The following is a 15,822-nucleotide window of genomic DNA, read 5'->3' on the forward strand; positions in this document are numbered from 1 at the left end:
CCCAGACCAGGCCCACCCAGCATATTGGATAGCTGTGGTGCATACTGTGTTTTACAATCTATACTAAGTAGGTTGCATGGGTTCTCTGTTTTTAAACCCTTTCAGTCTCAGCAAGGCCATGCTATAAACAAAGACGAGGAATTTTTATTTTGAAAAAAGTGATTTTCTAAACTCAGTCCCATGGCACCAATTATCTGAAGCCTCACTGTTATTCTGCCCAAAGGATGGCGATTCAATTTGGGCAGGGGAACTTGAAAGGGCGGCGGTAATGCTGTTCGACCAGCATCATCAGGGAGACCTACTCTTGGGGGTGACAGTTACACTTACATTGTGCAGCTTGTAGTAGAGCCCACAGGCGTTGCAGACAGGGTCTCCATTGGCATTTCTCCTCCAGAGAGTGGTAGTGGTAGTCTGACAGTTTGCACAGGATGTACCTGCTCTTCTTGCTGCCGACTAGGAGTGGGGGGAGAGAGAAGAGGATAAAATCAAAACACACGTTAAACGTGTTTTCATAACTACGGAGACGGACTTAAAAAAAGAAATTATCATTGAAATCAAAACTAGCAAGTGGCCCACATGAAAGTAATAAAGATCCCCAAAAGCTGCCTCAAGAAGAAAAGTGTAGCCAATCCACTGACATAGGAGTGTATCAGGCTGTACTACACGGGCCGGGATTTAGCCTGCTGCTCTGCAGTGTAGAACACAGGATCAGAAAGCTGGCGTCAGCTCTATCAGATAGTTATCCCCCCACTTCTATGCCACGAAGTTCACCAAATGGTTAATTTTTATAAGTAGCAGTTTTGATTTAACCAGACTAATTTTGGTACCAAGCTTTCACAGAGGCCGTATTTACTAGGCTAAGGCCTACAAGAGGTCTCTTTCAGGAAAACCTGCAAGAAAATCAGTTCTCAGGATATATTAACAGCAGAGGAAGAGCAAACCCAAGCACCAAGGGCACTTTATAGATCCCAGATAAAGAAATGCTAGATTATAAAGAGTGCAGAGTGCTAAGAGAACAGTAAATTAGCTCTCTAAGCAAATTGTGTGTGGTGTGTACTCGTGGGTTATATAATTTAGGAAGCGCCAAGCTGCACATCTTAAGTCAACAAGACTCTGTCAAATTTGCAATGGTCCTAAATTTACACACCACCCTTTCAGCCTTAGTTACTTGTTGCTCACATGCGTGAAAGCCATCTTCTCTCTCTTTAGGTAGCTTTTGGTTAATGAGACAAACTGAAGAGAGCAAGGAATTGTGCTATTCCTGTTCCCCTCTCATTTTGTTCTCTTAAAATTAGGCATTTCCTACACACTGCTGACAGAGTAGAATAGCAGCAGGTCAAATGTCAGCCTCAACTTGGATTTTAATTCCTTGGTTGTGTCACTGCCTTCATTCTCCTTAAAAGGGAGATGTTCTTTCACTTTTTGACACACTTTAAATTAATAAGGTGACTATTCTCTACGTCTATGCTGAAGGGGAAAAAAAATGAAACTTTTGAAAGAAGATGGAGTTGGGTCACTTCTAGCACACATCTCTCTCTCCTCCTCATCCCCACCATAAAAAGAACATTCTAACTCCAAATTATCCCTGCTCCTAGACGGAAAAATGTTCTCACAGTAAAAGCAGGAGAAAGATAAAGAATTCAGCTAGTCTTTATCCATGATCAAGAAAATTCTGGTATGGTTATAATAACGGAGAAGGGAAACTAGAAGGATGATGGTGGGCTTTTCCAGCAATACTTTACCAAGCAAAAAGTGAGGCCAGATATGGCAAGCCCAGTGGCAATTCTGAATTAACCAAATTGATTGCCCTCCTTTCAAAGCCACTAAATTGTTCCACAGATACGCCCCCATTGGCTCTAAACAGCAGAGTCATGACTTTTTCTTTTTTATTCTTTATTCTGTTTTCTAAGGAATTAGAAATTAAAAACAGCCCTATCTATCAAATTGAGAAGCTTCTAATTTTTTTGCTTTTTGAGACTAATTCACCACAGTCCACAAGTACTAACTCTTAACTCCACATGCCCACGTCCACACACGCCTTTGTGAAACATGACCATTTAATACTTAAATAACTGTTTCACTTGTGTGTTCTTGGGAAGAAGAAGGTGCTACATTAAATCAGTGCTTAAAAGCTTTGACAGTTATGTTATGGTGTTATTATCATTATTACCTTCCTGTTGCTTTCCTTTTTCTTTAAATACAAAAGAATAGTCAAATATAGTAGACTAACACCTACTCAGACACCTGGACTTCCCAGCTGATAAAATAAGAGCTCCAAGTGACGAAGCTCATTGTGGAGCTCTTTGCAGTATACTGATAGTAACATAAATACAAGCAGCCTCAGACTGTATCTCTGGTACTACAGACTTTACACTAATTTACACATAATCTCTAAAAGCCACACTATTTGGTTCACTAGCAGGAGGCAAAGGACATTAATAAAGCAAGCTGCTCAGCTTTTTTGCTAGTTGTCAGATATTGAAAATCCTGGCAACACTAAGAAAAAAAATTTCTGTGGCTCTTCCCTTCGATCATGTCTTCCATTTCCCTCATCAGTTTATTCAGTGTTAGATACGCATCCTACAGAAGAGCTAGCTGTGGTATGGGCTGGGTGGTCTTCGGGGAATCTGCAAATATGTAAAATAAAAATAGCAAGCTGGAAAGATGGAGCTGGAGTAAAGGGACAGGAAATACAGAAAAGAAGAAAAAGAAAGGTTCTAGGTATTCAGAAGTCAAATACTTCTAAAGGCAAAAAAAAAAAAAAATCCTGAATATTCAGCTCTGAGTATGTCTCCATAGCATATGATTTTTCCTGATCTAAAAATATAAAAGCACTCAGCTTGAAATGTGACAGCAAATGAACTCTAGAATTAAAAGCAACTGTTACTCAGAGTTCTAGAGATTTCTTAGGAAAGGTGAGTCAAGACAAAATCATATAAACTGGAAGAAGAACCCTCCTCTGTACTCCGCAGAGAGAGAAACCCCAAGAAAACGCCAAATATCATCTTCCTTATCAACCAGCCCATAGTTGGAGATTTTTACCCTCTCTCTTTTTCCTTCCTTACTTTTACTTTAAAAAAAAAAAAAAACTATAATGATACTATGACCTATTTTAACAAGAAGGTTTTTGCTGTTGGTTTTCTTTTCTTTTTTTTTTTTTCACTAAGGCCAGGTTTTAAGTGATTCAGAACATTCTTTTGTGGTGTGATCATATTCATTCTGTGCTAACACCTCCAGCCATTTTTTTTTTTTTTCCAAACACTTCTTGTTCTGATCCGTTCAAACATCTTGATGTTTAGGTTGGGGAAGCTGAGTTGTTGTTTATGAGTTATCTCCAGTACTCAGATATCCGGCAGCTTTTTCCTAGGAAGTTTGCTTTGCACATAAGAGAAAGGGGAAAAAAAAAAAAAAAAACTGTATGAGGAGAACTGGGGGAGGTTGAGAAAGTTGGAGGGGGTAAAGATCAGAAAGGATAAAGCCTAGAGATCTAGGATTGCCAAAATTTAAAGTCATGTGGGCACTTCCATCCCTAGAAAGTTTTTCCTTTTTCTAAAGAGGATGTGAAAGGTGTTCAGTTGCATTAAAATCTGATGAGAAGGACAAATAATTCTATAAAAAGAACAGAGGTTTTCTGGGGTGTGTGTGTGTGTGTTTCCCTTAGATTTTGATGGATGCTAATTCCCCCATTAGTCTGCTTGAAAAAAATGTCCCTAATGTCATCACCTCAAAATAGCATTTTGATCTCCTGACAGTGGTTAAAGTTATCATTCGCCAAGCCTGCTTTCATTTGTCTCTGCTACGTACACTCACTATTCAATCTGGCCAAAGTCAAGTTTATAAATGAACCTCTCCTGCTAGTTTTCCTTAAAAATGCTTGACGGTGCCAGGTTTTCTCAAGTATTCCAAAGGGTCAAGATATTTAAGAAAGAAAAACTATCACCCTACCGATAATAATTCAAGTGGAAAATCAGATCAAATACTAGGTGAGACCAAAAGGCAAGACAGGAATCACAAAAATTTTTCCCACAGGTGATTCCTGTGAAAAGTCCTCAATTTCTATGACCAAAAAAAGAAGAAAAAGTCCATTAGGGTCAATGGCTGGCTGCTTCTGAAATCCAGTTAATTGCCCCATCAATCTTACAGCACCGGCACAGGAGATTCATCCCTAGCACTGACAGGGCACTAAGTGTGTGATCACTTCCTAGGACCCCACCTTCTGCTACTTCAGGAACATGCTGTGGGTGATACTTAGGACATTCCATCTTCCTACTAAATTCCTCTGTCTATGAGGCAGTGATTAGCAATGCATTTTAAATCAGCTGGCCTGGTCCTGTTAAAGTAATCACTCTATTAATGAATGCATTTAAGAGCTGACAATCAAGGCAGCATCCTTAAAAATCTGATAAGTGACTTAAGGAACACTGAGAAGAAAAAGAAAGCTTTTCTGCACGGTCTAACTTGAAAAAAGAAAACAAAATAAGACAGACCAAAAAAGCTCTCCCAAGCAAGCTGACATGATTTTGAGCTGTCCTGCCAATTTCCTGCAGAAAGCTCTCCTTCCTGAAGAGAGGAAATTAAAAACACAAAATGGTTAGTGTTGGATCAGTGCTTCCCAAGGAGAACTTACCAGCCTTCTCTTGGGCTTAATGAGGGGTCGGTTCTGTCCATTCATTTTGTGGTAGAGCCCGCAGGCATTGCAAAGGTAGTGCCCCGTCCCATCTCTCCGCCACAGTGGAGTTGAGGTCGCCCCGCAGTTTACACACTCCCTGCCTTCTGGAAACAACAGCATATGTAAGTCACTTATGGAATGAAAACACACAGAAAAGCTAACAGACCTTAGATTTAGTGTGTACAATAAAATTGAGAATTTTTTTGTCCTTTTTCCAGGAACTTTTCTGTCCCCACATCCTTTTAAGGTGCTCTAAAGTTGAAAATAAAAACTCTATGGCCTTCATGGCATAACCACTCCCTCTCCCCCACAAAAGTAGCAGATAAATAAACAGCGACAGAATCTTGTTCTTGGCTGCCCAGCTTAATGGGGAAGATCAGGCAGAGCCAAGGAGGAAGGCAAATTTCAACTTGAAACATTTCCCTGAGAAAATTCTGAGCCCTGGATGAGGGCAAAAGCAAAACATTCCATTCATTTCCCTCAGAAGGAAAAAAAGGAAAACAAAGGTGACCCATTATCATCACTAGGTCTGTCTATATAGATTGATTAAATAATGAAGAGTAGGATGAGGAAAAAGGAAAGATTAATCCATGGCTAGGTAGATAAACAGATAATAAACAGATGTATAGATTGATCAATTGGCTGATTGATTTTTAGTAGCTAGGCCTTTAATTTCACTTCCAATAAAATTGTAAATGTCCCTGCCTAGAAAGGAATAGATTGAGACACAGCAGGGTCCACTCATTTCTCATCTTTTTTTCTCTCTGGAAAATGCCAAAATTTCCCATAGCTTTCCAGCTGCCATTACAAGAATTAAAGTTTAACTGTGACCCCTGCCTGCTGGAAGGACAGGAGCGCAAACTGTAGACAGGCAACTTGGAAGGGAGGGGGAGTGCAGTGGGGAAGGAGAGGGGGCAGGTTTGGGAGAGACAGAGTGAAGATCTGATGTAAATCAAGAGATGAGGCAAGTTAGCCAAGGGGGAGGGGGAGGCTCTTGGTGGGCTCATTAACCAAGGCCTGCCTGCAGTTGCTCTTTTTCCAAAAAATAAACAAACAAAATAAACAAAAAACCGGCCAGGCCGGGTTCGAGTAGCGTTCACTCCACGGGCAGGAGAGTGACCCAGACCCACCTCCAGAAAGCTCCTGGGCAGAATCCCTTAAAATGCCAACTTCAGACAACGGGGAGTTTGCTGATTTATTTTCAGCTTCTGCGGGAGGAAGAATTCTAAGAGAACCTCCAGCGTTTCTGTGGGACCTGACGGGATGCCGGCGGCGGACTCATCTAGCTCTTCCGAATGCGGGCACAGAGGAGCTGGGCTTCACTGGCCAAGACCAAGCAGGGACTTCCGGCTGCCGCCTCGAGCCAGGGACCCCCGCCAACCCGACCCGACCCCAGGGCCCAGGCCTGAGCAAAGGGCAGCACTGAAGTTGTTCCTGCAGGGAGGAGGCCCGGGACAGGGAAGGGTGCCAGGCAGGGGAGGGTGGGGAGGGGAGAAAGATGAGCCCTAAAGGTTGTTTTGTTTTAAGAGATTAATCAATTAACACCAATCTACCAGGAGCCCTGGTGGCTTGGGAATTTTAATTTTGACTCCCTACAAAAGGAGAAAAAAGCTGGCATGGCAGTCCTGGGGACTGATTCTGCCTTTGGAAACCCCCCAGACCAAGTATGAGGGAACTAGGAGAGTTCACACCTGTGACTCTGTGACCTTTTCCGGGGACACGTTCTGGGGGAAAGTAAAGGACTTTTGCAAACGGAAAAGGGTTTTCCACTAAAATTAATATGGTGTTGAGTAGAATTTTTGTCTATTTTGCTTTCTCAAAAAAATTTTGAAAGAATTAAGAGAGATTTGTTCTTTTAACTTCAGCTCAAAAAGCGTTCTTAAGCAGAGATCCACAGAGAGCTTCAAGGTGTCCAAGAACCTTGCAATTACATTGTTTTTTAAAACTGTTGTGCCTGTATGCCAGGGCACTTTCCTATGTACCCAAGTGCTCCAAAAAGGCTTTAGACTGAATTACATTTGGGGTCAATGTAACACAGGCACTTATCATTTGGGGTCAATGTAACACAGGCACTTATCATTTGGGGTCAAAAGTCTGAGAGATGTGGTAGACTGGAGGTGGGGGAGGCACAAAGGAAGGAGGGAGGTGAGTGGGTGAGGAGGTACCAACTGTAGCCTTAGCAAGGAGGCAGGCCGGCCGGCAGTTTATGTGCCCCAAGTGGGCAGTCAGTCAGTCCCTTCTCAGGGGGCAGCAACACTGACCCTGTCTGGGCTGGGGCTCCCAGGCCTACCCCCCATCTTGCCAAGACAGGGCCACTCAGGTTCCCAGCCATTTTGTTCCTTTCCTAGTCGGGCACTGCACAGAAGCCTTCGCTGGCTCCTCGTTTCCTCCTCCAGCAGCAGCCGCAGCAGCACAGCTCAGGCCTGGGTTGCTGCTGTGGTGAGGAGGGTGGGGGGCTGCTGAGCACACCCTGCTCCTAGGTACCCCAGGCGCTGGGGGGATCTCCCAGCCTGACGTGATTAGTCTGATTTCCTCTCCTTTGTCAGGTGGTGGGGAGGATGACTGCTTCCTTTTCAGAGGGACCTTGAAAGCTAGCAATGGTTACCTCTTCACAAGGTTCTGCACACTGGAGCAATTTTCTGTCTTGATTCACTCCGCAAGTTCATGACGATTACCTTGTATTGGGTGTTGGTTTTTTTTTTTTTTTTCCTCCTTGTTGCCTCCAGTCTGTGACTTCAGCAAATAACCAATTTTCCTAATGGAGGCCCTGACTCCTGCTTTCTTTCTCTCTCCTTGCTCACTGCCTGGCGTGAGCTGTTCAGGCAGACACTTCTCTCTTAGGTGAGAAGAACCACAGAGCTGTGAGGCCTCTTGACATTCAACAGCCATTTTCAAACACCCCTTTCACCTCTCGGTTTGGCCTTTTACTGAAACCTTGAAACTGGGCTGGACAAAAGTGGGTAGGAGGGAGGGCAGGAGGAGACTGTTAAGAGGAAGGTAGAGTGAGATGACCACAGTCAAAAGGAGGTGGAGAGTTAAGAAATGGCCCTTTGCAAAAAGAATTTGTCTTTTGTTTGCAAAGATATATCCCAGCACTGAAAGCCCAGGCCTTAAAAATGTAATAGGTGCCCTAACCACAGCTTCAACCGTTTTTCCAAAATGCTACCACGCTCTCTTGTCTCCTCCATCAGCAAATGCCTTTGCAAAGAAGAGGTTTAAAAAAAAAAAAAAAAAAAAGCAACCACTAAAACCAAGAGAATCTCCTCCTGGAGAATTCCCACCACTTCCACCCTCTTGACACAGAAGGTTTCTTGAAACTTTCCCTTGGAACTCCCACACTTCCAAAAATCCCAGCTCCCTGGCTGGCCAGGTGTGCTGCTCTTGGTGTTTGTGACTGTGGAAAGGAATAAGAGGGAGGGAGTAAAAAGCCGAATTTACTTTGCCATCTCCTCCCCCCTCCCTGCCCCCCCAAAAAGAATAAAATAAGTGTTTAGGTGTACCTAATTCTGGGTTAGAAAAACCATAGCTCTTTTTCTCCCCTCAATGTTCAGAGTCTTAAGGAAAGAGATGAGAGACAGGAAAAGAATAAATTGACGGCAGAGGTACGCACAAGAGAGAAGGAGAACTCAAACACGGAAATGTGGGTAAAGAAACCAGAGTCCTCTGGAAAAGTCACTCTGTCCCCTCCCCCCACACAAACCACGACACCAGCCTCAGATACCACGATCTTCCCCCAACCTTATACCTCTACCAGAAAAGAGAACTTTTCTAAAAAGCCCATTACTACACCTCAAAATGCACAGGTTTGCTCTTTACACTCAGCCCTCAATCCCTGATCTAATTCCTGTTTCTCTGAGTAAAGTCGTGTCCCAATTCTCTCCAATCCACCGCCTCCACCCCCAAACCCAGTCCCTGACCAGGCACTGGGGGCCACTTTCCTCCCGCCCCGCTCTCCCTTCCTCTTGCTTTCTTTTTTGACTCCGACAGCTAGTCTACCTCTCTCTCTCTCTCTATCTCTCCCTCCCTCCCTCCTGCCTACTTTCATGTACTGAACATGCAGGTCTGAGTTTTTCTGTCAGCCTAACCGCATCCGGACTCTATTAAAGTTCTTGGCGCGGGATAAACAATGCAACTGTCGCGTGCAGCAGTCTGAAAATAATTGGATTAGCTAAAACATATCAACTAAATAGAGACAGTCCTGCTCAGGCAGTCGGAGTAAATGTCACCCTGGAAAAAACCTTGAAAACTGATCTCATGGTCACTGGGCTCCCAGAGTCCTACCTCTGACGTTTTTTTAAACCGTGGCTTTGGAAGCTCTGTTTCAAGACTCATCGCAACCATGAAAGACAACTGATTTTCACTATTTCTTTTTATATAGAGTCTATATAGCTAAAGAGCAGACGCAAGAGAGCTGGAGTGGACCAAAGCAGAGATGCCCACCCTGACATGGACAAACCTAAGGGGACACAATAATTGTCACCAAAATGATATCTAAAATACACAGTTCAATCTTCTCTCAGAGAATCCGACTCTCTGATTCCACTATTTTCGTTAGAAGCAAAATGGATGATAGAATATTTTATTTTTAAGCAAACTGATCTTCGCTAAACTAGTATTTTGTGTGGAGTTCTTTTTTTTTTTTTTAATGCAAGTGACTACACCAATAGAATAAGCATGTGGTGTGCTTTCAGACAGAATTTGCTTTCTTGAAAGAGAGGAAGCAGGGGCGCACACCTAAAGAATCTTTTTCAGTCCTTTCTATCTCCTCTGGCTTGAGATCCTTTGAGGAGTATGCCCTAGACACCTCCCTGCCCTGCCTGTGCTGAAAGCACTAGAGGAGACTGTAGGTAACTGGGCCATTGGACACTTGACTTCAGCTCACTTGTGTTTTCTCCAGTGCAGAGCCCACATCTTTCTCCTATAAGTTAGAATGGCAGCCCCCTTTCCCACACACACACACAAAAATGTGTGTGTGCTTTTGCCAGGTTCCCGCTCCCAACCCCCCAAAATATATGTATATGTATATAACCAAAAACCCTATATGTATATATACACACTTTATTTATCCATGTCTATATAAAAGCCTGCCCTCTGCTATTGACTTCGTGACCCCCTTTGAGCCGAGCAAGAGAGGAACAGCCAGACTGACAGAGAGGCCAGAGGGGTCATAGGAGGGACCTGTGTTTGTTTAGGTTTGAGGAGGTTTCGTTTTAGCATTAAACACTAAAGATTTATTCCCTCGGCCTTCCATTTGGTCTTGGAAACTGACTAAGGTTACTGGCAGCACCCAGAAGTTCTGCAACATGAAGGAGAGAGTACCACACTTTGTTTTTGTTTGTCTTTTCCTTTCTCAGCTCACTGGGGGGGTTTAAATTAGATTCCATTTCCCCTCACTTCCTAGGGTAGGAATGAGAGAGGACACACCTCATTCTTCCCTGGCTGGAAGAATGGGAAGAAATCAAATCTCAAAAGGGTTGGGAACACCAGCTAGCTCCCCTGAGGTGCCCGACTGCTGGCTCTCTTTTTTCTCTGCCCTGAATTAAGAAGGAAGAGGCAGGCACGAAAGGATCCTGCCCAGGGGACAGAGGGTCCTACCTGTGCTGGATCTCGCCTTGGGCCTCGACTTGCATCCAAACCCGGTAGGTGAGCCTCCCAGAAGGCTGCTGGGAGGGAAGAGTCCGGAGCTGTATTCGGGGACGTAGGGTGGGTAGGTAGTGATGGGGTGGTGGGCTGAGGAGGAAGCCCCTCCCAGAGTAGTCATGCTGCCACGGGAGTGCGATGACTCGAGCTTCATGCTGTCTGGCAGGGACACCTGGTACTTAATGCACTCTTTCTCATCCTGCCGGGCAGAGCCGGCTGAGCCCGGTGTGGACAAGGACGGGTCCGGGGAGACGTCCTTCGGCGGGGTGGGCGGGAAGGTGAAGAGGTGCGGGCTGGAATGGCCCGCCGACAGGGAGGAGGATGAGGCCGGGGGATAGACTGAGAGGGGCCCCGGGGAGCCGTGGTGGATGGATGTCTTGGAGAACGGGCTGAGGTTCCAGGGCGAAGCGCTGTGGTGGCTGCCCAGGGCTTTGCTACCATCCAGCCAGGGCAGGGATCCGTGCAGCAGTGGAGGGCGGCATACCTGGCTCCCTGTATCAAGCAACGGGAGAAAGAGCAAGAGAAAGAGAGTCAGCTTGAAAGCAGCCCTGTGAGGCCCTCAGACACACCTGGGGATCCTCCCTCTCCCATCCCAGCCTTAATGAAATCCCCAAACGCAGACAGGGACCAGGGTTCAAGCCCACTCTGTTTAATCCAAGTGGTCTCAGGGCCAGCACACCTTGGGGTAGAAGGGAGACTCTGTTCAGCCCTCTCACCATACAGGTGGTCCCATCAAAGACAGGAATTAAAGGACGGTGTCTGACACCCAAGAGGTGCTGAGAAGGTGTGGAGAAGGGCCCCTTGGCTTATTTGGCCTCTCCAGATACACTTTTTAAATCACATTCCCTGAGGTCCCTTCTCTAGAATCTGACTTGATTTATTGGTCTCCTTCAATGGCCCAGTGTCCCCCATCCCATACTTAATCCCAACCAGCCAGATAAGAGTCAGCTGTGAATGATGAGACTGAAGGAGTGAGCTTGGGCCCCAAACAACTGCTTAACACTAGGATAAGGCATCGACCCTTGAGAGAGGCCTTACAGCAGTGCCCAGCTCCAAATGCTGAGAGGCCCAGAAAGAGAGTGCCTGGGAGAGAAGAGAGGGCACATTTTAGGGTTATTTCCAAGCAAACCTAATTCAGTGCTTACTCTTAATCACCAAGGCTGCTTCCAAAAGGCCTGAAATGAGATTTGCAAAGAAATTTTAAGTGTTCGGGCTGTTGGAGAAAGTTTCCCAGGCTGGAGCCTGAAATGGCAGTTTTTTCTGCTTTTCTCACCCTCCCAAATCCTACTGGGGAAGAAAATAAAATAAGTCCCATGTGCCCTCAAAGCTATGAATCCAAGAGTGCAATGTGTGAATTTTCACCTGAGCCCCTGAGATACACAATTCCAGTTTATGTGTATATTTTAAACTAACAATGACTCTTAGGAGAGTACATTTAGCATTCATGTAAAATACACAAATATAAGATAGCTATATCTCATACACTCTGAGATAAATTTAAACTCCAAGTAGTGCAATCCGCATGTTATTGATCTTCTAATCCAGTACCTGCATCAGCATCTGACATTCTATTTAACCATTAAGAACAATACTGAAACTAAAAATCTTAAGAGGGAGGAAGGGGAGGGGAGTTAAGGGGGAAGGACAGTTCTCTGAACATGAAGGGTCAAGATTCATATTATGCAGGAAGTAGTATAGTAAATAATATTAAGTCTGCAGCTACCGCATTTCCACTTAACTGCTGATCTGCACAGAGTAAGGGCAAAGAGCGCCCCATCCGCAGAAAGGATTGTTTAAAACCTGGTGACAGCAAGGCGGAGGACGCCTGCTGCCGGGAGGGGTTCTGTCACCGGTGCCGGGGACTCTGAGTAGGGGCACGTAGGCCGACCCACAGTCTGGCTGGACCGAGAACGCCTCACATTTTCCTTCCTAAAGCTGTCCTATTTCTTCTTTAGGCACAAACTCACAGCTGAAAAGTGTTAAGGCTTTTTTGCTAACTTCATAGGGCTGGGTTTATTTTTTACATTTCAGAACCCTCCTAAACATCCCAAGGTGGAACGGGGGGGAGGGGGGAAGGTAACTGGAATCTCTCCTACTTAAAAAGAATCCCTGATGAATCCTAAATCCTCCGTGGGAGGTTACTGGGGCTGTTGTAGGCCGGAGGAGAGTAAGGCCTGAGTGGCAAGGAGCCGGCAACAACCTAAAAGCAAAGACGCAGGAAAATTCTGTGCAGCCGGGAATCTAGGAAACCTCAAATCTTTCAAATTTTAGACAGTTTGACTTTCCACTAAAACCCCTTAACCAGAATCCCATTTTTCAAAGCCAAAAGGTAGGGACCTCCCTAAAAACCAAATGCACTAGCTTTGGGGAAAGGTCAAAAGACACTGGTTTGAATCAAAACGTCTCTCGGGTTTTTCTAGAAATTTGTCCAGGAAACAAACTCAGGAACGCCGGCAGAAGCCCCCCAGAAAGAAGTGCGGGAATCAGGGAGAGCGTAGCCCCTTGGAAGAACCATCTCCAGGCCGGGCTTGACCAGCGCTGGCTGCCGGGCCGGCCCAGGGAGTCTCAGCGGGCGGAGGCAGAGCCTTAGTTCCCAGCGCCTGAGACCTGGGGGTCCCTGAGCCGGCGGCTGCGAGGGCGAAAGGGCTGCAGCTCTGCGCTCGCCAGGTGAGCCTCTGGCCGAAGGGACTTGAGCCGCGGTAATGCGCCTGCTGCGACTCTTTTTTAAAAATACACTCACGACAATCGAGACGGCTTCCTCGCCCATTTCCGGGCCCCAGTTGCTTTAAATGAGCCAGTAACAGCACTTGGGGGCTTTCGCTTAGTCTCTCCACCCCTTGATCCCTCCCAGCCTTCCCGACCCGAGAGGGTGGGGACGGCTCGGCGCGGGTCCCCGCACCAGAGGCGGACTCACCGTGGTGGGTCGGAGGGTACCTCTGCACAGTGGCCCTCACCGAGTTTCCGTAGTAGGACGGGACGTGGTTGCCTTGGCCGTCGATGTTAAAAAGTACATCCACCTCCTCGGGCAAAGGGTACTGAGCCGGGTCCATGTAGGAGTGGCCGAGGCCCGGGTGGTGCGTGTCCGGGTGCTGCCCGTTGAGCACTGCGGGGTGGTGGTGGCTCACCCAGCGCGGCTGGTCCGCTGTCACCTCCATGGCCTCGGCCTGCACTCGCGCCCTCTCGCCCGGCCCTGAACCCGCGCGCGGAGAGGTAGGGCGGTCAGGCTGGGAGGTCGCTGTGCTCGGAGGCTTTGCAGGTGCTACTGTCGTCGGAGGGGGGGGTAGTCTTTGAATTACTTGTTTTCAGTGGAGAAGTGGGGAAGCGGGGAATGGGAAAGTTAGGAAGGTAAAGTGAAAAAATGAGATTTTCTTTTTTTAAGTCTTTTAAGGGCAGTTTACAAAGAAGGGGAAGAAAAAATAAATTCAAAGAAAAAAAAGATTCGGAAGAATAAAAGGGGACCGATTTGTAAAACGAGGTGAGGACGATTTGAATTTTCTGCACGGTGTGTCCTCAGCGGCTCCGAGACTGGGCTTCTTTCTCTTCAGGTCACCTGCAGTGGAAAGAAAGGGGAGACTTGGATGAGCTCCTAAGTGCTTAGCACCTGAGCTTATGAAGTGACACCACCTCCCCGCGAGCCGGGCCGTGGTGCGCGCGCGCCTCCCCCGCGGCAGGCCGGGCGCCCGCGCACCGGGCGGCGCCGAGGGACACGCACACGCGCACGCACACGCGCACACCTCCTCTGGAGCTCGGAAAAGGAGGACACAGCCCGAGAGGGGAAAGGACTCTCAACTACATCTCAAGCAGCCTGGCCCTTTGGAACCCAGGACTGAGCAGTTCAACTTGGAGGACAACTCCCCCCTTCCCTCCCTCCAGGGGCACAGGTCCCAGGACCTTCCAGCCGGTAGAAACCCTCCAAGAGAGGAGAGTTCGATTTAAAATTTTTTGTAAGTCCTCCCAAGTGCAGTAAAACAATCAGACTTAAAAAAAAAAAAAAAAAGTCGCCAGTACCAACCTGGGTAGCGAGGAGCAGAGAGAAGGAGAAGGCGTATGACCTGAGAGCAGAAACTGCTCGGTCAGATTGCGTGGCTCGCTCTGTCTCGCTCTGTCTCGGTCTCTCTCTCTTTTCCTCCCTCTCCCTTTCTCAGTTTTTTTTTTTTTTTTTTTTTTTTACAGGGAATGCATTCTTTCTGAAAGTATCAAGACGGCGCCAGGCAGCTCAGTGTTCGCAGACAGCTGTGGCGCGACGCAACTTAAGGAGGTTCTAGTGTCATCCGCGCCGAGGGGGGAGGAGCCTGGCGCTGGTGAGGAGGGGACAGGATCCCCAGCACAAGGAAACTGCAACCCAAAGCCGCTCCAGGACTTCGCCGCCCCCCGCCCCTCCGCCCTCCCCTCCACTGACCGGAAAGGGGCGCCGCTGAGGGCGGCCGCAGGCGGAGAGGGTGGGCGAGGCCCGCCGAGGTTTGGGGTTGAGGGGGCGGGCAAGAGGGAATTCGCGCTCTGGCCCTTTAAATGTGGCTCCGGCTTCTGCCAATTCATTTGGGCTCGTTAGATTATTTCGTCCCGGAGAAACCGGTCTGCCCCATTCATAAAGTTAATTTCTACAGGCAGACTTTCCCCTACCCCCTCCCCAAGGTTTTTTTATGTGCAAAAGAAAAAAAATGCTTTTATTCAATCCAGGATATTTGGGAGGGTTTATTTATTTGGGGATATGTGCGCGTAAAACCGATGAGAAAAAAAAATGTTTAATGTCAAGGTACTTTGAGACTTCCCTCTTGTGCAGGTTTCCTAAAAGACTGAAGGCTCAGGCGAAGGTGTTTGTCTTTGATCCTACTGTCCGTATTACTTTTGTTGTGAACATTTTCCCCAGCTCTGTGCTTTTAACGAGCCTCTCAAATGAATACGATTTAGCTGTTGCAACTGTCCTCTCTAAATCTAATATTTGTAATCGGTGTTTGCTTTTGATTTGAGTGACAAGTGATGGATGAAAAGGAGGGAGGGAGGAAGAGAAAGACTGACCGGTTCTCTAAGTACAGGGTAAATGGAAGTAACTCTCGTCTTTACTCCAGTTCCCGAACTTTGCCTGTCAGATCCTTCACCCGCCCGGAGTCTTCCTCCGGCTCTCAGCGCTTCTCCCCCACCCAAGCAAACTAGCTCCCCCCCGCCCCTCCACTGACCCGACCCCCCGCCGCCCGGACACGACTCAGCAGCGACCTTCCCCCAGACTCAGCCGGTCTCCAGGAGAAACTGCCGAGTCCGGCCGCCCCGGGCTGTGAGAGCGGAGCTCCGAGACCGTAAGGCGATGGGGGGCGGGGCGGGGCGGGGCGGGGCGGGGCGGGGCAAGGAAAAGGGGCCAATCACCGAGGGAGGCTGTGGCCGGGCCGCGATTGGCCGGCTCCGCGGGTTCGAACCTCCTTGGCCTCTTTCCGTCCTTTGAGTCACTGCATCCCCTAGCGGTGTTGAGGTTCCTGCAGTTGCCGGCCCTGAAAATCCATGCGTGCTGGGGTCGGGGGGGG

General features: G+C 47.3%; 1 protein-coding gene across 4 annotated transcripts in view; it reads right to left on the reverse strand.

Annotated features, from left to right (window-relative positions):
- Window positions 1-14,550, reverse strand: part of GATA3 (GATA binding protein 3) — a 146,288-nt gene extending 131,738 nt beyond the window's left edge. For 2 of the 4 annotated variants that reach the window (XM_049882002.1, XM_049882004.1), the window contains exons 1-5: window positions 14,322-14,550; window positions 13,224-13,859; window positions 10,265-10,801; window positions 4,628-4,773; window positions 328-453 (exon numbers count right to left, since the gene is read on the reverse strand). In XM_049882002.1, coding sequence (XP_049737959.1) covers window positions 328-453; window positions 4,628-4,773; window positions 10,265-10,801; window positions 13,224-13,464 — 1,050 coding nt within the window. In that variant the 5' untranslated portion in view covers window positions 13,465-13,859; window positions 14,322-14,550. The remainder of the gene's footprint in view (window positions 1-327; window positions 454-4,627; window positions 4,774-10,264; window positions 10,802-13,223; window positions 13,860-14,321) is intronic. The other 2 variants (XM_049882001.1, XM_049882000.1) reach the window with 2 other exon arrangements.
- Window positions 14,551-15,822: the final 1,272 nt, after the last annotated feature.

The sequence above is a fragment of the Elephas maximus genome, chromosome 4 (assembly GCF_024166365.1).
Source record: "Elephas maximus indicus isolate mEleMax1 chromosome 4, mEleMax1 primary haplotype, whole genome shotgun sequence".
In the NCBI taxonomy this organism is placed as follows: domain Eukaryota; kingdom Metazoa; phylum Chordata; class Mammalia; order Proboscidea; family Elephantidae; genus Elephas; species Elephas maximus.